This window comes from Brienomyrus brachyistius, chromosome 18 (genome assembly GCF_023856365.1).
Source record: "Brienomyrus brachyistius isolate T26 chromosome 18, BBRACH_0.4, whole genome shotgun sequence".
NCBI lineage: Eukaryota > Metazoa > Chordata > Actinopteri > Osteoglossiformes > Mormyridae > Brienomyrus > Brienomyrus brachyistius.
In genome coordinates this window covers 16,092,200-16,117,804 of record NC_064550.1, presented here as the reverse complement: position 1 = coordinate 16,117,804, position 25,605 = coordinate 16,092,200, and the positions used below count along the sequence as shown (strand labels likewise).

The following is a 25,605-nucleotide window of genomic DNA, read 5'->3' as shown; positions in this document are numbered from 1 at the left end:
AAATTATAAAAGTGAATAACAGATAATCCCGTATTTGGTATTGTTGCGATCTATAACCACTGATAATTTTAGTTTCACATAATTGTAATACCTGTATATGTCAAACATGACAGCATATTACATTGTTATAGAATATTACAAAATCACTAATGAACTAAAATTGCCAAAAATATATATATTTTGTGCAATTTCTCAACAATCGCCCACGCAGCCTCCCCTAACATTTCCGGATCCGAACCCAAAATGCAGCAGCGTGACAGACGCAGGTTCAGACTCGCGCTGATTCGCACGCTCTCCGCCCCTTCCCTAAGCTCGCGCAGCTCACCGCACGGCACGCACCGCACCACACCGGGCTCCTCCGCATTCGCTTACCGAGCGCTGTCGGGCTGCTGTGCGAAGTCACCACGGTGGATTTTTTTTTCCACTGGAGCTGCCGCCATGTTTTGTTGAAGCAGAATGACAGCAAGTCGGGGCGGAATAGGGGGGACGCGCAGCTAATTTCTCAGTCGCTCGCGAATTATCTTCAATTTTTGTCCGGGAGATGGTCGTGGGAATAGACAAGACGGTCGAACGAGGCGCGTTTGATTTGCTTTGCCCCCCAAAAGTCAACTGAAAGGATTTAAAAGCAAGTTCAATTTCCTGGATATGCGGTATTACGTTTTCCTATGGCGTAGGCACCTTCTTTTAAAAAAACAGTATTTTGCTTTTTCGGGACAGAAGTCAGACCTTGCAGCAATATAAGGGATACTTTTGTACATTTTTTTCTACAACTGGCTTAATAAAAACGACTCGATCTGTAATGCTAGGGCACATCGCTGGCGTACGTATAACTGGCTGACGGTGCGCGTCTCAGCCCGAGTGCAGGAGTATATTTACCAGCAACTTACTATTATTATTGTCATTATTATTTTTGCGCTTAACTAAACTGGTGCTTCTGAAATAGCTGACGGAGGATTTTTTTTTGTTGAAGAAGAAGAAGAGGGGATCTCGTTTTTATACCTAGGAGCTTTAAAAGGAAACCATTCAGAGATGACAAACAGTATTCCAGCGGATATGGTGAGCCCCCCCGTGAAATTAATCGGATCGCTCTTGTAGTGTTTCCGTGTTGTTTCCTTCGGGCTTTTAGACCACCAGTTTGTGCGTTTAAAAAGTGTGCAGGGGGGGGGAGTGGGGGGCGACCTGCCGTATATCTGCGGAGCCGGTGGCAATGCGCCGCAATAGGACGGCATTGTGGAATTAGGGAACGGACATGAAGCGCTTTTAGGCTGCCAACTCGGATCCAGTGTGAAAGGGACGATATATGAAGTGCTTGACATTCGCTTTATCGCTATTGCGTGTGCGGTTGCTTAACCCAATATAGCAAATGCAATTTCCACTGCGTGTGAGCAGTAAAACACTTCTGGAGGTCTTAGAGATCACCCGCCATGTGACATTTTCCATTTAATCAAAGATAATTATCCCACAGTGGTTCTGCTGATTGGAAGGAACTGTTCGCCCTACAGTGGTAAAGGAAATCGTATTTTTGGTGTATAAGTTTAATTCTGAAATGTAATATGTCGCAGCACGGATGTTTTTGAGACTACAACGATCTCTTGCTTAGGTTGGTAGGTTTTTGTGGTTGAGCTGTAGGGTGGTCAGATCGTAGATTGCCTTGGTTATAGAAGTTGAGTGTCTGTGGTTTGGAGTACAGACTCAACACTTCATTGGACATTTCGTCCACATATACGGTTTTGTGGGTCGGAAGTGCAGGATTCAACGTACCAAGTGGCTTTTAGCATGCTTATAACCAGTGATGAGGATGCATGACTGCTTTGAAAAGCAACCCAAACACAAGGCCCTAGAAGCAGCGCGGATCAGAGCCGATGTGGCGGCCTAGGCGGGCATCAGTGCCGGCGCACCTGAGCCCCAAGAATAGTGAAATTGATTGGCAAGTTGGCGCTGCCTCCTAAGTTTTCGCCTTAGGCGGCTGCTTAAGTCGCCTGTAGGATTCACTGGCCCTGCCTAGAAGTTTATCATCTTAACTGAAAGGGCTTGTTTGTGTGTTAAAGTGGCCATAGGCTTGTTTTAGACTCGGATGAATGGTGAAGTCAGTCAGTGACTAACTCAGGACTCCGCACTCTTGGTGACAAACTGAGGTGGTGGTTTTTACATGAGAAGTGTAGGTATGCAGTAGTGTGGGCATTCTGGTGCGGGGGGGGGGGGGGTTGTTAACTGTTCACCAGGGACCAAGGCTCATATGGTTTGTCTGTTTGTCATCCCTGGGAGAACCCGTGAAAACGACACTGGTTTCAGGGGAACAAAGAGCCCTGTAACTAGCACACAGGCTGGGAACCTCCCTGATCCTTTGGTGTTTCTCTGCGAGGAAAATAACAGCGGTTTGCTAAAAGCAAACTGGGACGTAATGGAACTGCTGAACATCAGCCATGATGATGCACCGAAGGAGGCTGTTAAAACGTTTTTGTTGATACGTTTTGTGACTTTCAGTTAGCAGCGCTGTCTGAAGGCACCGTTGGGGACAGGAGGGGCAGTAGTGTCGGTGTGTGGGGCGTGGAGTGTGTCTACGCTGTCCTTCAGCAGGATTGAAGAGGTTAGATGGCTTCACCTATGATGAAAAGGTGACCTTTAGTTGTCTGTACCTTTAAGAAGGCCTCATTAACGCTTCCCTCAGTTACGTAATGTAGTATTTACTGGGGCAGGCCACTCCGTCATTAGGGTTTGTGTTTGCATGCCACTGTATGGCGCTTAAGCTGATTTGTGTGAGGCCAGTCAATCACTGGCTGGATGTCATAATGCAGAGTAATGCGTTTTCAGTCATAGGATTTTATCGAGCAGGTTTTCTGTCCCGAGGCTACTGCCCAGTGTGAAATGGGCGCTTTGACAACCAATAGTAATTTTCCTATGGAAAAAAAAATCTAATTCACACCTAGGGTAAAGGGTTGGAGGGTCTTTGGAGAATCCCCAAACTGCTGACATGGAGGAAACTTGGGGGAGGGGGGAGGGGGTAGTTTTTTAAAAAAAAAAAAAAATTATGCTTGAAATGTCTCAAATAACAATCATAGTAACAATTTTGCCTTTTAAAGCAAGTTCACTTACAAAGACCCATCATGCCTTGGCGTGAGTTTTCCATTTTCTCTTTAATATTTTTTAAGGTGACCCACTTAAATGCATCTCCCCCATTAATCCTTATATAATGTACAAGGCCAAGTCACATGTGACATTCTGCGCTGACTTCGCTGGTGTTTTCTCCTCCTTTCTTAGCCAACTCCTCTCAATGTTTGTTTATCTATTTATTTATTTTTCTTGTCCAGTTCTTTTTGACCTCCTGGTGGATGACCACAGTGAGGGGGGGGGAGAATCAATAAGGTATATGTGGACTCTGTCCCCTTGGGCCTGTGCGATAGAGGTCAGAAATCATCAACTGCCCTGGGAGGGGAAAAGGAAAAACAACATCTATCTGTCCATCTGCCTGCCCCCTTGTTCGCTGGCTGGACATGTCAGCTTCAGTGTTGCATGTGTGTGCTCAGCTGTATAGCCTTTTGTAAGCAGCCCTTACTCGGAGTGGGGCGGGGGGTGGGGGGGGGGGGTGACATAGTGGGTGTCCGATAGGTGAGGAATGTTGGTTTGTGGGTAAGAGAGACTCATTCCCACCGCCCCAGTCCGACCCACGCAGGTTTGACTCGGGGAATCGTCATTGGTGCACTGTTGCCCACGCGGTGCCGCTTCGGCCAATCAGAATATGTTTCTGCAGCGACTTGTGCATGTTTGATTATTCATGGAGTTAGTTTGGAGTGACATAACAGGCATGCAGCTGACCCCTGAGGTTGTGTGTGGGGGGGGGATGTAAAAAGGACATGACTTGGGGGGGTGTCACTGAGGGTGACCCCTCCACCCTTGTTATAATTTATATGGTATATAAAACAAAACCTTTTGACATTTGTTTCGATAAAACCTTTGAGTAGATGTCGTGTATGAGTTCTATAAAGCTTTTGAGTAGACATCGTGTATGAGTTCTATAAAGCTTTTGAGTAGACATCGTGTATGAGTTCTATAAAGCTTTTGAGTAGACATCGTGTATGAGTTCTATGAAGTCTTTGAGTAGATGTCGTGTATGAGTTCTATGAAGCCTTTGAGTAGACATCGTGTATGAGTTCTATGAAGCCTTTGAGTAGACGTCGTGTATTAGGGCTGGGTGGCGTTATGATTGTCGTAGTTGGCATTAGGGTTATGGCCCCAGAATGGAGAGTCCCCATAACACACGTGTGCGTATGTGTGTGTGCGTAAGCCTCATAATTAAGTGGCTGAAGTGCCGTGATTGCATCTCCGTGGAGTGACCTGCTCGGTAATGATGCCACTGGACTTGGAGACACAGAGATTCAGCCCATTTTTCCTGAGCTGTGTCATCTGTTCCTTCGGGCCCTTATCAGCCACGTTGCTGATATGCTGTGATCAGGCAGGAGGTGCTGAGGTACGAGTTTGGGGCTCCGCCCCCTTGGTGGTCTGGGATATTATGAGGCACTAAGCACAAGGCTTGCAGTCTGACTGCTTGGCAAAACTGCCTGTGAATACATTCTCTAACTTGACTCTGGCACAGTTTTTGCGGAACATTCGCTGAAATATCGACTGTGCACTTCTGCACTTCCTCCTGTCACTTTATAAACCTTCTCAGAAGCCCCGTCTCAGTCGGCCACAGCGTCAGCGTGCGAGTGTGAGTGTGCCTCTGTTCATCTCATGTGCTGCTCCTACATGGGCTACTTGGTCCCACAGAACGGGGGCAGTACCTATGTGAGGGGTGGTCTGTTACTGAAGGAAGTGTGTGTGTGTGGGGGGGGGGGTGGTGGGTTGGGTTAAAGGGCTGAGGCCAGGCTTTGGGTTGGGGTGGGGCGACGGAGCCGACTCATTCAATAAAGGAGCCTTTCATGCTGAGTCGGGAACAATTTACAACAGTATCTTCAGTGACTGCTCTCGGCCAGCCATGCACACGCTCCCTGCTCGGTCCTTTCTCATGTGGAAGAGGAGACGACTGATACATCAGTGTCTCACACTCCAATCCCCCCCCACACACGTGAAGTTGCCTTTTATTTTAAGCTGCTGTGAATCCACCTCCCATAATTATCACGCCAGGATTAACCCAATACTGATGATGGAAGATATCAGCCCTGTGCCTATGGCTGCTAGTTCCTTTACTTTGTTAGCGAAGCGGCTTCTGCCTTTTCTCGAGCGAGGGGCTGACTGTGCTCTTTAAGAATTAATGTCAGATGCTTTGATACTCCGGTGAAGAGGATGACTTTGCCGGACGGGGGCGGTGTTAGGGGGGAGTGGGTCTCTTGTTAGGTAACCACAGACCCTAACCTCTGTGTTGTGTCCCGGAGAACCTGCTGTTAGTTCTGCTGCCGTTTCTCCCTTTTATTCCTCGTGGACCTGGTCCTGGACCCGGCTTTAATCCCGCAAAGGCCGGTTCTATAATCGCTGTGGTTTTGGGCCCTTTTTGAATCTCAAAGAATAGCAACCATATCAAAATGAAAAGTGTCATTGTTTTGGTTTCTGTATTTTCATCTGAAGTTATTGTTTAAAAAATGAAAAAAATAGAAAGTGTCCATTAAGTGATGTAATGTTCGGTTTCTTAGCAACCTTTGTGAGGTTTTCCGTCTATGGTCCACCCTGGTTCCGTAGCCCTGGCAGTGACATCGCGCCCCCCCCCTTTCTCATGACAGTGACGTCACCCTCTGGCATGAGAGAGAGAACATTGCATCTTTTGCACAGAGGGCTCCTTTGTTGGGACGGGTTAATAGGTGCCGGCTCTCCATCGCGCCTCTCCCCGCAGGCAGCAGCTATTGTCCGCTGACTGTTCTGTCCCTCGTCTGTGTTTTTCCACACAATGGCTGTTTTGAAGATACTCCATAGATTGTCTTGGGCTCTTCTCTATGAGCTGAATTATGGGATGGAGTTTGTCTCCCCCCCCCCCCCCCATACAGGATGCTTTCTGTGTGGTCTCACCTTTTTTACGGATATGGTTTTGTAAGATGTGCTGATTTATGGGATGCAGTTACACGGCTACGGCGCTGGCATGCCGGCGGCTGGAGGAGCAGCTGCAGTGGCTGTCCTGCGCCGCCCCGTTGTCTGTCGCGTGATTTTGAGACAGATGCGCTTCCAGTTTGTTTTGTTTTTTTCTATAAACACCCCACCTCCTTCAGGCAAGAGTAATCAAAGCCTCTGTCATGTGTGTCTGTGATCTTTTGATTCACTTATGACATTTTTTAAAACTCTGAGCATGTTGGCTTGGGGGGTGTTGGGTGGTGTTGGGGGGTGTCCAGTGGTGGTTATAGATGACCATGTTTAATTGACTAGTCCCCTAGTGCCCTCCTGTTTAATGACACCCCTAATAGGATGTGGGGGGGGGGGGGTAATGGAATAACGTAAGCTGAAAATGTGACACAGGTGGCATTGATACAATGTCTGGTGTCGCAGAACCGAGGCAGTTTAATGTGGTGGTGGGGAGAGCAAACTCTTAATGTCATAAGTATGGACGGCTTCCTGTGCGCCGGTTAATCTGCACGTGCGCGGCGGGCGATGCGAGGGCCGCGGTTCAGAAGGACAGTCAGTCATAGGTTGGCAGTGGCTTCCGGTGTTTCCGAGGACAGAGAATCCCTTTTTGCTTGGAGTGCAGGGTGGCCCCACTGTCCTCTGACCCCCCCTCAACCCCCCCCTCCCTCCAGCCATGCAGATGTCTGTCTTTTTTTTTTATCATTTTATTTTTTGCTCTGTGGCCTTAAGGTGGGAGAGCTGTGTTCTTCTGGTCCTGCTGGTTTGACAGAGAGAGGAACAGAGAGAGCAGATTGGGGGAGGAAGGGGGCTTCTGCAGACCTCAGGATGCTCCGCTTCCCCATGTTTGGCCCCCGTGTTGGAAATAAATATGTATTAAAAATGATACTTTCAAGGAAACTGATAATTAATGATGCTACATAATAGCAAATGTAAAGTACAGAAGGGTGCTGCTGTTTAGATCTGGCAATTTATTGACAAACTGATTAAATCAATTAATTATTTTTGTAGCCTCATCCCTCCCCAGGGGAAATCCCGTGTCAAATTGCCATGCCGTCTGGGGACACCCGCCTCCCCTCGATGTCATGCCCTTACATGTCTTCTGGGTCCAGGCTCCCATTGAGACTAGTCCCATTGACTCATGGGAGGTGTAATAATGTCAGCATCCATGACGGGACTGACAGTCCTTTGCTTGGGGGTCCTGCAGCCCCCCCCCCCCCCCCATATATCCCTGTCCCTGCCTCTGGTCCCTAGGCTGGCCGCATCTGATTCCTCTCCTTCGCTTAAAAGATCTTTGTAATTATCGTTAATTCAGCTGGGTGCCCGTTAATCACGCCGTGGGGCATCACACGCTTCTGTTCTCCAGTCCTCCTTGAGCTGCATGCAGTGGGATGGTAATGCCCTGGTGCTTGGGGAGCGTCGATAAAGAAGGCATTGACAAAGTGGACATCCTCGCTTAATGGATATGGACGTGTTTGTAAGTGCTGGGGGAGGTGGTTAAACCAAAAATTAAAAGTGACTTCCGTTCACTAACCCTTTGTGAAATTTCTTATAGGAAATAAATATGACTCCGTCTTCCCCAGCAGTAATGGTGCAGTGCACATTTGATACGACGTTTTTTGATTTGCCCCGAAGCTGGTGTGGTTTCGTAGCTGAGAGGCCTCTGTGTTCCCGGTTCGCAGTCCAGCACATGGCAGCTACATGCGATATTGTTGCTTTTTAAATTCTAGGTAGGGCTGCATTGCTAAAATTATGTGTATAAAAAAAGGTGATAATGAAAGTGCTGGGGCAGTGTGTGAAATGTGAGATGTGTGTTTTTTTTTTACGCGTTATGGTGTAGATCTGTAAAGGCCGGTCAAAGTTCATAGACATTTAGAAAATGGAGGGGGGATGAGTTTCAGTAGTGGGTCATTCTTTTTAATTATAGTGCATGAATGAAAATAGGCCCTTTGTCTTCACACAGCGGAAGGCTGTCAGTGCTGTAGATCCTAGTCTGCCGCCTTGCTGGCCACAACTTGGAAACTCGCTCCTGATTGGTTCCCCCTCGCCAACACACTGAGTGGGCTGGACCAGACCAAGCCTGTCATCTGAGCCCGGCAGCCGGAAATCGCGCCTCGGAACCTGCCTCCTGAAGTTCTGAAGTTATGTGACAGACGGGATAAACGGGCAATAGCCGAGTGGGCTGTGGAATTCGAGGTGTTTATGCTGCTGGTCCGGAAGACGCTGCCCACGTGGTTCCCGGAATTATCTGTGCGTCTGCGGCCAAACGGTGCCGCCGCTAATGGGCCAAATTGAAGCCTTTGAGTTTTTTAATTCTGTGCGGTTGGGGCCGCCACCTTTTGACTTTTTGCTTGGCGAAGTGAAGCTGCCGTCATTCTTATGAAGGAATGTTCTTTTGAGGTTGATGGGGTGGGGGGGGGGGGGGTTGGTTGGTAGCCCTGTGAGAAGCCTGGAGTGAAATTTTAATTACGAATATCGTCAGTTCAGTGTAAATTCAGTGTGTTTGAATGTGCCGGAGGCAGTGGTTTCATGTTTGGCGAAGCCTGGATCTTTAACCACTACCAGCTTCCTCTGTGGAGTTTTGTTTTATTGGAAAGGAGCTCCGTAAGGAGGATTTCAGATCCTCTGCTACTGCTCTGCCTTATTTGTTTTTTGGCTTTGAGCCCCTGAAGGCCCCTCACTATTCCCCAGGGTCGTTTTAAGGCTTTTTTTTTTTTTTACTTTGAATGGAACAGGTCTGGGGTTCAGCGATGAGGACGACATCACTGTTTTGGGGCTCATTTCAGCACAGCGGGCCTGACATATTTATATAACGTTCTACATCTCGCAGTTCGAGTCATTCCCCGTGCGTAGATCATGACTTCAACCAAACTTCACGCATGCCTTCGAAGTGTTAGCTGTAAGGTGTCATAGAGCTGAACTTTGCTAGCCGGAATGAAACCACGCTGAGCGCCTTCTCCGTCCAGGTCTTCTCTTCCTCAGTCCAGATGGAACCTCTGTCACGAAAGGATTCATTTAAAAAAGTAGGAAGTGTTTTTGTTGCCCTTGCATGCAAACGCGCATCAGCGTCCTGTAGGGGACCAGTCTGATATATGTAGGTTTGGGCATATTCTGTTCTCACCTGAAGAAGTTTGTGTAACGGACCACACAGTGTGCAAATGACCCCCCCCACACACCCCCAACACACTCTAAGTAGCCAAATGGTAGATTAGCTCCTCTGCTGGAGCCAGTTGCATCAGCCTGACCACATCCTGGTTTCACGGCTTCACTTTGTGTGTGTGTGTGTGTGTGTGTGTGTGTGTGTGTGTGTGTGTGTGTGTGTGTGTGTGTGTGTGTGTGTGTGTGTGTGTGTGTGTGTGTGTGTGCGTGTGCGCGCTAGTGGGCTATATGTCTGCATAGCATGGCTGTGTGAGCTAATCCCAGGGTAATCCCTTGGCCAATCTTGGCAGGATGGGGTCAGGTCATGACCCCAGCCTCCTATCCCTTCCTGCCACCCCTGCCTTGTTTGTGGGGTTGTTGGCTGAACCAATCCTCATGTTATCTCCTGTCGTCACAGTCGACGATCACAAGATCCCCCACCCATAGTCCTTTTACTGTGCGAGCCGGATAATGTATGTCAGCCAGTGTGTGACCTCTGTTACTGGTGATGACACGAGGCCACAGCAGCCCTCCTTTCTACAGGTAGGACTTTTTATTTTAAAAGCATCACAGACTTCTTCCTCTCCCTCAGCTTCGAGACTGGGGGGAGAGGAATCCCAAGTCTGTGCACCGAAAGTCACCGTGTCTAGTTTCTGAACCAGGTTTCCCAGAACCGGGCTACAGGCATAACCAGGACACGAGTCGCGCTCACACACTGGCATGTTTCTCTTTGTGCCTGGCTCCGCCTTCAGTCACTGCGAGGGGGGGGGTCAGTGTTCGCTGGCTGGCAGGAATCCAAGCAATTCCAGTGGACATGCAAAAGCAATTTTGGCAGCTACAGAACACCCCCAGACCTCATATTGTGAAGCGCCCCTGGAAGGTGGTTTGGATTTGATGTGGGGGGGGACAGATCCCTAAAGGGGGGCACAGAGGACGGAACTGTATCATTTCCTTGTACTTAACCCCATCCCCTCCCCCCCCTTGAGCTTTTATCTGGAAACTCCATTGTGTAAAAGGCTTCCTCTTGTGAATAACTGTAGGGTGCATCTGCTCCCTGTGAATCCTTTATGTCCCTGGTGCATGAAGAGTGGTATATCAGCAGATACGGCCCATGGTAGTCAAGGTGGTCGTTAGCTCCTCCCCCTTTAAGTCTGCGTGGAATCCACATCGTCATCGTTTGTGTCTGCTTTGCCTAATTCACTGCCACATGGAATTACTTACACAGTCAGTGCATTTACATGCACAGCTAAGCCAAGCTACGGTTATAGCTCCACTACGCCACTTAATCGCACTACTGCCCTTGTCCCAGTATACATGCACGGGAGGGGAATCGATTTATTGACCAAAGTATGTCCGACTCCGCTACGATAGGCAGTGATGTAGCTCCTCTCAGCTTGTTAGTATCTCGTGTTTTCCGGTTGACCTATTATGTCAGTCATAAAAAAAATAATAAAATTAATAATAATGGATGTGTGGACAAATGAACTGACACAAGTTTTAATTGCGATCTGGTTAGAAGAATGGATGCGAGAAGATCCGGATAGCGCAACGAAATAAAGTATTTTGTATAATTATGATTGTCTCGGAGAATGCGTGCGGCGCTCATGCAAAAGCAGCGGATTTACAACTTTATATAGCATGTGTTTCAAAATTAGCTTAATCTTGAAAATGAATAATCATAAAAAATTTCAAAGGTTGTTAGGTTTTTTTCCTATGACAGAGTAAAAATGTTTTAGTGAGACAAACTTCCTCCGCTATAATATCCGTACCAAACTGAAGGTAAGAAAAAGCCTGATCTAATCTAGCGGACCAGTGATGTAAGAATTGGATGTGCATAACATACCATGGTAGTATTAATATCATACATTGTCCAGTCCTACTACAGCCATTTTCCAAATTAAGTAGAAAATACCCACCTCGCATTGATGCCATTTGGCCCCGGTACCAGTTTCTATGCCAGTGGAAAACCAATATCTTAAAGTACCATAATTTTGGTACCGTCTTGAAGTACCAAAAGTACCTGGTTCAGTGGATAAACGTCCTTTAGTTGAGCAGTGAATTGGACAGCTTTACAGCGCTGTACATTTCCTAAGTGATGTACATCTTCTGCTGTGCTCCGTGCTGCTTCTGTGTACCGGCATCTTTAGTATACGTCCGATTGAACGTATACTAACATGTTTACATGTACTTAAGGTTCGATTTCAGTCAGACTAACACAATAATTAGGTTTTCTTACTGTGTGTGTAAATGTACTGAGTGAGGAATATGTACCGTAGTCTGAAATGCCCCCCAACAGAAAAAGTGTTCAATGCTGAGTGATTTTCATGGCGCCCACCTTTTAAGATAAGTTCTGCAGCACTCTGAGGTGGCTGTAATGTACTGATAAGTGGAGGTGTTTTCTCCAGAGCTGGGAGTGCAAACCGCAGTCTGGCACTGGAACATGGCACTGCCGTGTTTTTCGTTAATTCGAAACGTCTGTCCACTGTAGTGGTTGAGCCACGTATGATCTCAGCTTTTCTCCATTCTATATCTGTACCTGTAAGCTACTACAAAGGCTGTCACATTCGTCTGCATGGAACAGAATTTAATGATGCATTAATTTTAACTTTCTGTGTTTAAATTTAGCCACGCGTGACTCATTAATGCAAGTATGGATTTTTCTGGACTTTCGTGATCTGATGAGTTCTCATGGCACCCTATCGTCTGCTTGTATTTAATAGCACATCAGTGAGAAGTTTTCTTTGATGGACTAGGCTTGGAGCGCACCTTAGCGGACATTAAAGACTGTATGAGATAGCGACTGTTAAGCTTTAGCTTATCCACTGACAATCACGCATTAATAATTATTTGCGTTAATAATGCATAAAGGCCAGCTACTACAAGCCCCTTTTGAGATATTGGATTACCCTTAGGGGGACTTATTGATCAGATGTACATAAAGACAGCAACTTGTGTTTCTTCAGTAAAGGTTTAGATGGGAATTTAAACTTTGCGTCAATTCGAGTGGTTAGGTTTACCGAAACTAGTCACGGAGCTCTTCGATGAGATGAGCTTTCGGGAAGGTGAGGTGAGGATCGCTCACAACCCTGATCCTTCTGTGGGCCGTTCGTTTTCCTCGTATGACCTCTGACGTCATGTTTTTCAGTCAGGGATTTGGCTTGCGCCGATTTCGCTAAGCAGAAACACATTCACTTGGGCATGGGAGTCTTTCCTGAATTGTTTTGCAACAAAAATAAAATAGAGCGCATTTGTTGTTCGTCCCTGTGACTGATGTCTCAGAGGAGAACATATGTCATCGGTCCATCCCAGTTGCCTAGGTGGAGTCACACGAAGATGGATTACACCACCCTGCAAACCACTGGGGAGCTTTGGGCGTTGTCTGCCATTTATAAACCAGTGGGGAGGGGAGGAGGGGGGGTCTGATTTCTGTCACTTAAGTTGATTCCCCTCCACCCCCCTTTGGTTTACGGTTGTTAAGCTGCTGCTGGTTTTATAATCTTTGTAATGTCGGTAAAGCTTGAATGTTCCTATTGGCTGGTCTTCCTTGGTTCTGGCCAATAAAGAGGGAGTTCATTGGGCAGGTTGGAATGTCCTGAGTTGCTTGGTGAGGAACTGTGAGCTTTTTATACAGTGTCTCTGAACGTGCATGTAAGAACATCTATTTTGGATGGCCCACTCCCCGCCTTGTTTTCATGGGGATGATGAGGCGCCCACTTGGTCGCAGGGCGACGTGAGGCTGCCTCTCGCCAGACGGTCATGAGTATGAGCCACCGTCAAAAATTATGGCCCTATCATCAGCTGTCCCTTTGCCATGCTGCCTGTGCACTTCTTTAATTGCAGTGTTTTTGTGCCTGTGGGTGTCTGCTTGAGGGCATGGAGCTGATGTGAGGGAACACTCGCTGTCTGACTGGCCAGGTGGGGGAGGGAATTGCATGGTGTGTGTGTGTGTGTGTGTGTGTGTGTGTGTGTGTGTGTGTGTGTGTGTGTGTGTGTGAGAGTGTGTGAGAGTGTGTGAGAGTGTGTGAGAGTGTGTGAGAGTGTGAGAGAGAGAGAGAGAGAGAGAGAGAGAGACCGACCTCCCATGGCTGAAGGCCACCCTCACGCACAACGCAGGTTCAAAGTTGGACTTTGAACCCAGAGTCATGGTTCCTGTGAACTCGAGAGGGCATAGTGTGCTATCTTTGGTCCTAATGGGTCTTCAGGGTGACGCCCCGTCAACCTGCTCTGTTTTGTTATGGCAGAAAACGGGCTGCCACTATGGTTGACTATCCCCAAGGGGGAACAGAGGTCAAAGGGTCACTGGTATAACTAGGATAAGGAAAAAAAAATCAACAAGCCAGGCCCTTCGGATCTTCAGATACTGTGTGTTTGTGATGGCATCTACCTCTGCATTCCAGTCGAGGTGATGGCGGTGTTGCAGAAGGCAGCCTTACGTGGTAGAAAATGTCATCGGCGTCTTTGACACGCGTCGACTCTGCATTCATTTACTGTTCTGCACCCATTTCCTGCCCCCAAACTGAACCCCTTCTTCCACGCAGGACCTCGGCATGTAACATGTGCCGGTTTTCAAAACTGCGGACTGGATCGCCTCTCGTCAACGTCACCCTGTCACCCTTTCTGTCCTGCCTGTTTCTACTTTGGTGTCTGATGTAGAAATTTTGACAGACATCATATTGTCTAGGTGCAGCCCCCCCAAAATATAAACGGGAGGGGAGGGGAGGGTAGGGGAGGAGTGTTTCTTTATTTTGCCTTTATTCCTTTTCAGGAAATAAAGATGAGAACTTGTGTGAATCCCCTGACGTTGCTCTGAATTACTCGCACACTACATGCCCCACATCCTTTCACACCCCCCCTTCCCCCCCATGTAAACTTCAGACAAGATTTTGAAATCTTCCCCAGTGTGTGATGTCATCTCGACAGGCAAACAGAAATGCCTCTGTAGTTATTTTGTCGGATAGATGGATCTCTTACAGCTTGACACTGGAAAATTGCCCTTCTTGACAGGCTCTAAAGCATTTTATTATTTCACACAATGGGCTGTTACATCTTCTAAAAATCCAATTTCCTCACGGCGTTACCCCCCCACCCCTTGACAGGCGACGAGGCCCAGTTGGGCCCTCCCAGAGGTGCGCGCCGCTCGTTGGCGTCTTCTCTTCCTCGCCCCTTCCTCTGACGCGTACGTTCCTTTGGCATGTCTGTCAGCCCAATTCCCAGACCGACCCCCACCAGCCGTTTCAAACTCCACGGGGGCTGAAGGAACATTCCGAACCCTTCCATTCTTGAATTTTACTCCCCCCGCCCCAGCAGAGCAGCTGAGATGAAGGTGAAAACTAACCGAAACTGGTCTAACGTGATGTCCACAGCGATATTAATGGTTTCCTCCTTTTCCATTCCGCCATCCTTCATGTCCGCAGCTTTGTTGGCGGCAGACACTGAGCCAATTTGTGGTGATGAGTCCTGCGACAGAATCCTTCAGACATAATGCATAACCTCAGCTTTTGGGTCGAAGGACCTCGTTTGCCATATGAAGGACGCAACCACTCGGGTTCCGAGGGGTGGTGTGCATCTGTGCTGTGTATGTCTAAGCCCTGCACAGATGTGCGTTAAAGCCTGGGGCTCTCTTAATCCCCCCTCCAAAAAAAAAAGAATAACAACAGCAGAAAGAGGAGATGAGGGAGAGAGAGAGAGAGAGACATGGCTGGTTTTGGAGAACCTCGCCCAGGGGTGGTGTCTCCTGTGCTGTTCACATGCTGTTCCTGTGTTGTCATTTATGTACGGATAAGTGCTTGTTATTCTTTCCTGTTTTTTTTTCTCTTTTTTTTTTTTTTTTTTTTGTCTTTGGGTGATTTAATCCCTCCCCCGAATCATCAGAGGACAAGTACAGAGAGAGAATCCTACAGCAATATGAAGCTGAGGACTATCTACATAAATTCGAGTGAAATCGCCAGCCAGATTGTAAGAGTTTGCCGTTTGCGTGCAGCCGGGGAGACTCGATGTGCATCGAGGGCGACACTGTAATTAGCTGTGTAACGCCCCCACCCCATCCCTGTTTGAACCATCTCCCTCAGTCTTCAAAGAACCAGTGGTGTTAATTGCATCCCATAATTAGCGTTGCCACTCGGAGTCAGTGTCAAGGTGCTGAGGAACCGGATGCAACCGCTTAGGAACGCTGATTTGGCCTGTTTACGCAGAGGCTGTTCCCAGACCCCCGAGGTCTCCCAGACTTGCCAAGGGTTCGAAATTTGGTAGCTGTAGCTCAAGAGATCACGGGGTACATTTTCAGGAAGGCTTGTCTGACCCCCCTAGAGGAAACGCAGTGAAAAACAGGATGTGTGGTGAAGCAAGCTGGATAGGGAGTGTTTTGTTATTCCTTACCAGCACTTCCTCGTATGTTTATAATACCAGTATAGACCAATGTTTCCCATCCAGGACCCACAGACAGTCCATATTTTTGCTGTCTCCCAGATTGCAACACACCTGTAGCAGCTATTCAGTGTTTTTGATTGGCCGGTAACTGGGAGTGACCAGAAATGTGGACTGTGCAGGTGTCCACGAGGACAGGGTTAGGAAACGGTGGCATAGATTATATATCTTGATTCCTTTTTATGAATCGATTATGCCTGTATACGCATGCACATGTATACACATGTATGTATAAAACAGAACATTATTTCAACTTTATACATGGAGTAAGCGACTGTATATGTGGATTGAACCTTTGTGTCCTTTGTTTGATTCGGCATTAAGAAAGAACAGTAAGAACATCTCACACGCACGCAGCACCCTAACAATGCAAGGAAACATGCAGCTCTAGCTCTTTGCAAGTAAACGCAGGATTATAGGCGGCCTGGAAGCCAACGTTGCAGTTAATGCACATCGGCGTCAAAGCAGTTCAGTCCAAGACTTGATTGTCAAATTCCAATTCGGTTACGTTTACATGAAGTAAAAATTACCCTTTGTGTGTGTGACGATGAACAGCTGGACTAAACGGGCTGCGGTTTAATTTCTGCCTTTGCTAAGAAAGAAAGGGGGCGGAGGTCAGCTATTTTGTTTACAGGATTTTAAGTGATGGATCATGGTATTTGGTGTAGGGCTGGTTTGGCATCCCTGCTTCTGTTCAGCGCCTTCGCCGACGGGGAAGCAGGGTGGCTCAGGTCGGCAGACGGCCTCCGTCTCCGCCCCATCCTCGGAGCGGCTGGCGGGACCCGCGTACGTGCCGCTCACTCTCACAAACAGCCTGCCACCTCATCTACCTGCGGGGGGGTAACCTCCCAAACCGGCTTTTCCTGCCGTTCCTAGAAGTTGCTTTGATACACTTTGTGAATACGGATGTTGAGTCGTCATGTGAATCATTAGTATCGTTATTAGTGGTGAGGCAGCTTCACGGTTCAGGATCTATGAACAGTGGCTTTCTTTGCTTATTGTTGGTAGTTTTGGTGGAAGCAGCACGGGCCTGTGATCATGGTCTCTGTGTGTTTGGACCGAGGCCAACGCTCCATGTCAAATCCCCAGGCCCCCCAACACGTGTTAGTGCTCTGTGTTAAATCTCCCTGCATCTTAACCCTCAATGTGATCATGCTTTATTACTTGCTACTGACGCAACCTTGGCCCCCGCTTTATTTTTGATGAGGGTTGTATGTTGAATTTACTACCCTCACCCCACGGAGCTGTTGCCGGAGGAGGTGCTGTAAGGAGGGAGAGCAGTTCGGCCACTTTTCCCCGAGAACGGAACAGAAATGACATTATCCTTGCGGTTTCGTCGTGCTTCTCTGTAACTTTGTGTTCTGACTCATGACGTAGCAGTGGCCTCAGGTAGGCTTCAGTGTGGCGGAGGGGGGGGGGGTAGGTATTTGAAAGGGGCAGCTTGCGAACTTCGGGCTGATCCCTTCTCATCACTTCGTAAAAGGAGAACGTTGGAGTAAGAAGAACGTTGATACATGGTGAATCCAGGATGGGTGGCGTGCATCACAGCATTTGATCAGCGTCTCACACTGGTTGACAGTTCAGTTGTGTTGACTTGAAATGAAACTTTACTTGTCGTTTGCTCGGGCACTAAAGTAAATTGGAATTCTTACCCAGTTCTCTAGGTCAAGGTTTAAAAATCAACAAACAAAACTATGACATAGAAAGCTGCATTAAGATTCAGTAATAGGTAAAAAGTTATAGAACGTGCTTGAGTGATGATGAATAAGGTACCTTGAGTGTCAGGGGTACTGGGCTGGGGTGTGTCTGAGTGCATTTTGGGTATGACGTGGAGTGGGGGTGTGTCTCCCCTTGTTGAACGTCTTTAGCGCCCAGCCTGATTGCTGCTGGAAAGAAGCTGTTTTGAGAACCGTCTGAAAAGACGTGGCCTTTGGTGCTGGGTTCTTGCATCAAGCTCTCCACCATAGTGGCCCTCTTTTCCTGTCTGAGGCCACAGGAAACGAGAAGTTCCAGCTGGAGCCCCTAACCCTGTCACATTTATCTGCACCGCGACAGGACAGCCAGGGCGGCCATCGTTTGGCAGGTTAGGTTGCAGAAGACACCCTCCAGAGCTGGACCACTGCTTAAATAATGGGAGGAGGGTTGACTTTTATACGAGTGCTGTTATCCTAGCAGTGTGAGCATTCTTTCTCTTCCCTCCTCTCACTCTTTCCTGGCATTGTGATGTGTTTGAATCTGCTTGCTGCCATAATCTCGTTTGATAAATCGCTTTTGTGGGAGGGGCTCTGAGGTCACTGCTTATTGCATGACCCTGGCCTGAGCAATTATGGGTTCTCCACGCGTGCAGGCAGTAGGATACCTGGGAAAGAATGCGTGCATGGGCATGCGTAAAATTTTTAGATCGCTCTCCAGAACATGAAGATGTTGGCGCATGCAAACGTGCTGAAGAATGTATCTGACACTCTCACATGGGATGAACAAAGGAACTGCACCCCTTCCCCCACGTGTCACGCTCGCTTCCCCAGACACTCATGTACGGCATGTATCCAGGCTTTGTCCTCTCATATGTGCGCTTGGTCATCCAGCATTGAATCTCCTTTGCTGAAGTTCCTCTTCCCAGCAGGCACTGGGTGACCCAAGTAGAAGGGAAAATAGAAAGTCTCTGTTGGGGGAGGTGAAGTTCTTCAAATCTCGCAAGGTGGTTTGGCTTGGGGGGTGGGGGGGTTTAGTGTATATGCTACGTTTAGGTGATACTACAATGGTAACCTAGTATAAGCACTGTTGGTTTGGTTAGGGTAGTGCACTCTGCTGAAGTCAACTTGGCTCTGAGGTCATAGCACCCTTGCTGTGCAACTTACTGTGTCCCCAGCATGTCTCAGAATGTCAGCTAGGATGAGGGTGACGTAGAAATACACGTGCTGCCGTTCAGAACATACAAGCAGGTAGGAGCTGAAAGGACAATGACTCATTACCTGCCTGTTAAACAAATATTTGTTTTAAGATGTTTTTCAGACACCTGCCACTCCTGTTAGCTCTTTCTTCCCATATGAGCTTGTGAACAGGTCTGCAGGCACTGAAATTTATGAACATGGCTGAGCGGCCTAACAGCAACCTCTGGCTGTGGAGAAGCTGTAAAAGGTCACCTCAGCCCCTACCCCAGCGCAGACCCCTCCCCAATAACGTCCTCATTCTGTGGTCCATTACAGATCAACCTGAAGCTCATCCTGGTGAGCGGTAAAACGAAAGAGTTCCTCTTCTCACCCAATGACTCGGCCACAGACATCGCCAAACATGTGTACGACAACTGGCCAATGGGTGAGTTGGTGTTCTGCTCCTTTACAAAAACAATTCGGGGATTTCCGTTATTGCTGTTTTAGTAGTAGGGGGTATGATGTCAATGGTTAAAGAATAAGCAGGTATGGTTTTGTCTTCTCTTTAAATAAATGCACTCATGACCTCTGCCGGTCCTTGTTATGAGGTGGATATAATTATTTTGTTCCAGTTTCTGTGTGTTCCACTTTCAGCTGTAAAAGTTAACCTTTATACTGTATATTTAGTTTAAGTTTAACCGACGGCCAATGCATTATCTGCTCAGGATTGAGTGGGGAATGTGGGCCTTCGTAATCTCGTCTGATCCGGGCCCGGCGTTGACAGAAAACGCAGAAATGGCGCCTCAGAATCAGGAAGGGGCCCCTATCTGTTCTGGTTTCGTTTTGACCCAGCATTGTCTCGCTGTAATGGGGGCTTATTTCCAGTTTTCTTTTCAAAAATAAAATAACTGCTACGTTCAGGAATTCTGTCCTAATAACATCTTTAGCTTGCTATGACAACAGTTGCGTAACTAAGTATTATTTTATTTATTTACTACTTTGTCACTCTCTTATTGCTATTTATGCCTGATTACTCCTCCCCACCCTGCCCCGAGGCTGAGGGGCTCTATCTGGGGAAGACTCCTGTCGGAGACTGACAGATGGCGTCCAGATGCAGATCCCCCCACCCACCTTGCTCCGCCAAATTTATTCAGTCGGATGTTTAACACACAGGATGAGTGCCTTTAAGCAGCCCGGCAGCTGGACCTGCGCCTGCTTTGGGTGTGTCAGGCATTTTTGACCAACTCGCTGTCTGGTCTACGCAGTGGGTGTGGGTATTATTTTTCTTTAACGGTAAGCTGACCCCCTTCCCCCTACTGACGTCAGGAATCTTCCCCAGATGGGTCGCTTTGGGGGTGGGTGGGAATTCATTGACGATTCATCAAATGAGACGTGACCAGTGCGGCTGATCTGTAAGACAGGGGCCTTGTACTGGAACAGGTGCCACCTTGCTGGGAATCACCCAACCAGGGTCATGTGACCTCAGGTCTTTAATAGTCTCTTAATTGTTACGTCTCCCTCTGTGACTTGCAGATTGGGAGGAGGAGCAGGTGAGCAGCCCTACCATCCTAAGGCTCATCTACCAGGGCAGGTTCCTGCACGGCAACGTGACACTAGGAGGTAGGTGCAGACCCCCCCCCACTCCCTGAAGATAGCGTCGAGCACAAACCAAACCCTGTCAGTATGATGAATTTAGTCCTAGGTGCCGTGTGTACGTGTTATGGAAGGACCTGCTCAACTGGACATTAAACCATGAACTGTGTGGTGGGGGGGGTGGAAACTCAAATGTCAGTAACCTTCCCATTCCTGGAAAAGCTTTTTTGAAGGTACAGTCCCAGGGTAGCCGTGGAATCTCTGTGTGGTGGGTGATGTTTGTGTAACTCTGCTGAATGAAAGGGAACATTCTCTACAATATGTATTGAAAAGGATGTGTCCTCTAAGGGTGAGCGAGGACCCCCACCCCCACCTTCTCCACCCAAAGTCAAAATAAGCGGTGTGACACCCCCCATCCCAAACCCCAGACAACAGACCAAGACTTGGGAGCAAAGAACCAAAGAACACAGTCAAGCCTCAGTCTGGCTTGGACAAACTGGCCGTTCACGGTGCCGGGGAGGAGCCCCTTGGCCCCGGGTCAGGGTGCCAACCTGGCGGAGAGCGGAGGGAGGCTTACACATGGCGGAGTGTCTGGGGGAGGCCGTGCTCTGCAGAATAAGCATGAGCACACCACATCAGTCGGAGCGATCCGGGGAACTGATATACTTATGCTGATATACTATATTACAATGTAGTCTAGTGTAATAATGGCAAAATATGAAATGTACTACTGTTAGCGTTAATTCTATTAGCGTTGCTTGTACTAGTGCAAATGTAAAGACTACTTCTATCATGGCTGTGATTATTTACTATAGCTGACGCTGTTACTATTCGTACTGAGCGTTCATCTACACTTTCACTGCTGCTGCCCCCGCCAGGGTTGTGATTCATACTAAACAGTAATACTAGCTGTTACGGGAGTTACACGTATAGCATGAGCAAGGGTATTAGTTTTCATTAAGCTCCGCCCCACATACCTCATCTGGAGGCAACGCTGTCTTTGCGGAGGACTTTGCCAGCAGTGGGCAAAGTTCACGCAGTGGAGGATTAAGCAGGGATGACATCAGAGGCATGCGAAAGGGTAGATTAACAGCAGAATTTATTAATTTCACTGCAAGGGTTTTTTATTTTTATTTTTTATGATTTAGTACTTAGCTTATGTCTACCTATTTGATCTGGCCTTGACCCAGATGAGTTTGGTCACATGATCCCCCCCCCCTTTCCTCCCGCCGGGCCACCAATCACAGACTCGCCGCCTTTCGACTGCTGCTTCAGTGGGGTGGCCCCGCCACCAGGGGGCACTTTCATTTTCTTTGCTGCGACAGCGGAAAGAACATTAATGTAATGCAGTTAAATGACGAATGATATTGGAGAGGGGTGTGCTTGGGGGGGGGATTCGGGGTCCCATTCAATAAGGCATTCATAATAAGTGTACATGAAAAAGAGGACGTCTGCCAGTGACATGCAGAGCTCCGCCGGTGCGTTTAAACATGCTGAAATAGAGCTCATGGAGGAAGCGGCAGCCATTAGGCTTGCAGTCTGGGCTGTTAACCGCAGTGTGTGCAAGGCAAAAATAACCATAATAAGAGCAGAAACTCAGCTGTTGCTGGGAGGTGCTCCTTAATTTCCTGTTGTTTGGACAGGGGGAGGGGGGAGTTGGGTGCGGACTGTGGAAAGCATAGAGCCAACCTGGATTGAACAAGTTTTCACAAGTTGGGTTCACAAGTTTAGGTTGTTAAACAGTAAGGAGAGCCCTGTCGTGTGTGTGAGGTTCTTGCATGTCACTGAATATATATTTCTTTTATTTAATTGGTTTATAATGCTAACTTTCATTCTCTCAGCCCTGAAACTTCCGCACGGCAAGACGACAGTGATGCATTTGGTTGCCAGGGAGACGTTGCCAGAGCCCAATTCCCAAGGTAACTGGGATTGTGGAAGTTTTCCCCAGTTGCATTTTAAAATGCGGATAAAGCAGAAATTATGCAAAAAGTGAATGGATGCTGTGCCCACAAAGCTTTGCAGTGTGTGTGTTCTTTTCTGCCTCTCTACTTTTTTTCTCTAGTGTAGTTCATATTCTGGGATGCGTCCGGTGTGTTTGGTGTGAGGGTGGCGCGTGAATATCGGAATGCCCAGCAGTCATGTGACCTCTGACCCGAGTCATCTCCTTTCCCACAGGTCAGCGGAACCGTGAGAAGACCGGGGAGAGCAACTGCTGTGTCATCCTGTAAACATCGGCAACTGGGTCCCACCGACTGCTGTGCGCTGTGGTCTTTCGTCTTTCATGCTGCTGAAATACATACATACATACATACATACATACATACATAATCACACACACACAAAAAAACACACACACATGTAACCATACAGTCAAGGGTCACACACACAGGTGCACGTTGTGGCTTGGAGCGTCAGTCGGCTCTTCATACAAAAATGATGATAATCAAAACCAGTTGAACAATGTGGGGAATAATGTAAGAACAAATGGTGTTGGGGAGGTCGTCACATGGCAGAGCTCCTCTTTGTCGACCATCTTCCTCTTCTGCCTCCTGCTTCTGCACTATGTCTGTTCTCGGGAGGACTCTGAGCTTCTCTCCCTGATGGGTGTTCCTGTAAATTTTTAATTTTTTTTTCCTTACCGGGGGAAATTTATTTCCACCCAAAAGGGGTTGTTCAAGAAGACGACTGAAGGAGGAGCTCGGTAAAGGGGTCTGGGGGTGTCGTGATTTGATTGGATCACACTAGGGATTTTGTGATTTGATTGGATCATTTTAACAGATCATTGACCAGTCATCGCAGCGATGTGGCAGAGGTAACCATTTTCAGTTGTGAGACTTTCATGATTCGAATCCAAAAAAAAACTTCAGGTTAACCACTAAATTAATCAAACTTGTCATTTTGTTCGAAAATGTTACTAGCGTGATGGCTGACTTAACATTTGACGTTTGACGTGCCTGTAATCTTGATCTGCAGTCGACGGGGAACTAAGGAATGTTTTTTTGTGTTTTCTAAGGAGATGGTGTGCTTACTCTGACATGCAAGTTGTGAACTAAAATCTTAACAAAAGCCCCCCCCCCCCCTCCCCCGGCTTGGGGAAAATGGCTGCACCTACTCAGCTACCTTACATGAGAAGGATTTACCTTAACAAATCATGCAACCATTTTCTTTGCATCCACGGCTGTGTTTTGACAGTCTCAGAGAATTTTATTGTCCATCATAGTGTTTCGCTGTATTAAATGACTCCCCCTTAGGGATGGGTGGGGGCATTGAGGGGCCCGGTATATTGTCGGCACCTTTTTAAAATGCAATGCATCAGCGAACGGTTTTCTGTGTTTGTGGTTCGAGCAGAGGGTAAATTTGGAATGAGATTTTTACTGCCCAGAAATCATGTCTTTCTTTGCGTATGAAAATCCATTTGCACACCACAAAGCATGTGCTATTTCATCTACACCTGTACATTTTTTTAAAAAATATTTTTTTCAATGGGAATTATATTCCAAACTAAAGTTACAAATGTGTAGAATATATTTAATATGAATCTTATATAGTACATGACTATAGATATTATTGATATATATTGGTGTTTTAGTGTAAGATGGTCTATATGAATAGCTTGCTAGCAGTTGAAACAGTCTTGCTGACAGGATGTCTTGTACTTTTTAAGCAAACAAACCTTAATCATAAACTTTGATTATTGTAACGTGTTCTTTTCTTTCTCCTGCCCCCAACTGTTCATATTTTTTTTCTGTGGTTATTGCTTTAAGGAAAATTCTTTAACACAGTACTAGATCATAAAAAAGGTATTGTTCATATTGTAAGATTTCATATCTGTATAGGACAGAGTTTTCAAATTGATTTGTAAATAGCACTAAAGCTTCTTTTTTTCTTTGAGAACTACAAATGGAATAATTCTTAAAACTAAATAAAATATTGAATTGCATTATGGGTGTTTTTTTGTTTAACTGTTCCTCCTTCCTCCAGGTTGTCCCTTGTGATCGTGACAATAAATGTTTGAATTACTAATTTTGGAGAGAGGGAGGGAACTCTCCTTTAGGTCCTGCAGTAGGATCTTTAATTTTACTTGGGTGAGGTCCCCCCTTATGGTGACAACCCTTCCCCCCCTTTGCTCAAAACAAGGTGTCTTAGGAGCTGTTTGTCGTTTGCACTATGCTGGAAAATATGAATGGTTGTGTACCTTTCTGTCTCTTGCAGCTAAAAATGAATATTTATTTGCTTAGTAGACCGTAACTCATTTCCAATTATGTAGATTTTGGCTTAAGTGTACAGCTGCTATTTGGGACTGGAACCCACAACTTTCCTGCCCACTCCTCTATCTGCTGAAGATCAGAAACTGTGTAAAGGAAAAAGGACCAGCTTCTGACCTACTTTGACTACAACGGAGTTCTTAATTATGTATCTTCTAGCTGATGAATGTTCCCTCTGTCCTTAAATGACTTCGGCCCCCAGGTGGTTTCCAGAAAAAGGGGCTTCTTTGGTCATAAGTGAAGGTGGTTTCATCTTCTGTTTTAGCCTTTAGATCAGGCAGCTGCATGCTCTGCTAGGAAGCTGTGGCAGATCCAGGTTTGAATTCAAATTCAGCCTGACACCTGTCTGCGCTGGTTTGTCTCGTCCATAAACGCACGCCTTCCTACACACTTAAAGAAGATAAAATCCTTTATTGTCCAACACTAAGTAAATTACATGCATAGGCTGTTGCAGTAATTTGAGGTTGGGGGGGTGGGGTCGGTGTTTTTATTTTTGGCTTTTGTTGAGGGGACAGACATTCTCTACCAGGGAATGAGACTGAACAGAACTACAGGGGTAAGCCTGCCCAATGGCACTGGCCTGGCAGCCCCACTAGTCTGGAAGTGTGCTACCAGACATGCTGTCTCCACCTCACAGGCAGGGTCCTGGCCTTCAGTGGGTGGCCCCTCGTTTCATAACCTGCCATGTCTGGGTACCAGCTGGAACCTGGTGCTGGCAAGCCTGGTGCCATTGACTTTCTCTGGGTACACAGAGTGCTGTTTTTGTCCCGTGCGTACCCAAGCCGTTTAAAACTGGCAAAGTAAATCAGCCTGGATTTACCCCAGTTCCCACTTTACAGGACAACCGTGTGATAACCCTCTGTGACCATGTGTCACCTTGCACACACCACGTCAGATCCGGAGGACGTGTGACACCAAGCCACGAGTCGCCCTTACCTCTGCAGTGTGTAGCTCCCATTTAACATCGTGCTGAAACGTGTCTATGATGCAGTGATGGTTGAATTTGGGGTGTTCAGGTTGCTTCAGGACTCCCCACTTGTACTTAGGGTTGCCACGTTCGATGTGAGGAAATACTGGCTGCTCCAGTCCATCCCACAGGGGGGATGCTATAATTTTTGGGAAAACTAGTAAGTAAACTCTGAAATGCTTTATTGCAAGACTAAATAACAAAATCACTAAAAATCACACAAACAATTAGATATTAAAAAACATAAACAACCTCGTGTCCATCCCAAAGGCATGGAAACAATCAGTGACAGCAAACATTACCTAAGAAA

The 25,605-nt window shown here is 47.1% G+C and overlaps 1 protein-coding gene across 1 annotated transcript; it reads left to right on the top strand.

Moving 5' to 3' along the window:
- Window positions 1-270: 270 nt before the first annotated feature.
- ubl3a (ubiquitin-like 3a) lies at window positions 271-24,003 on the top strand. The gene is made up of 5 exons (XM_048982819.1): window positions 271-1,056; window positions 18,807-18,915; window positions 20,004-20,090; window positions 21,905-21,982; window positions 22,239-24,003. The coding sequence occupies exons 1-5, from the start codon at window positions 1,030-1,032 to the stop codon at window positions 22,289-22,291; spliced, it is 354 nt and encodes a 117-aa protein (XP_048838776.1). The 5' UTR covers window positions 271-1,029; the 3' UTR covers window positions 22,292-24,003.
- Window positions 24,004-25,605: the final 1,602 nt, after the last annotated feature.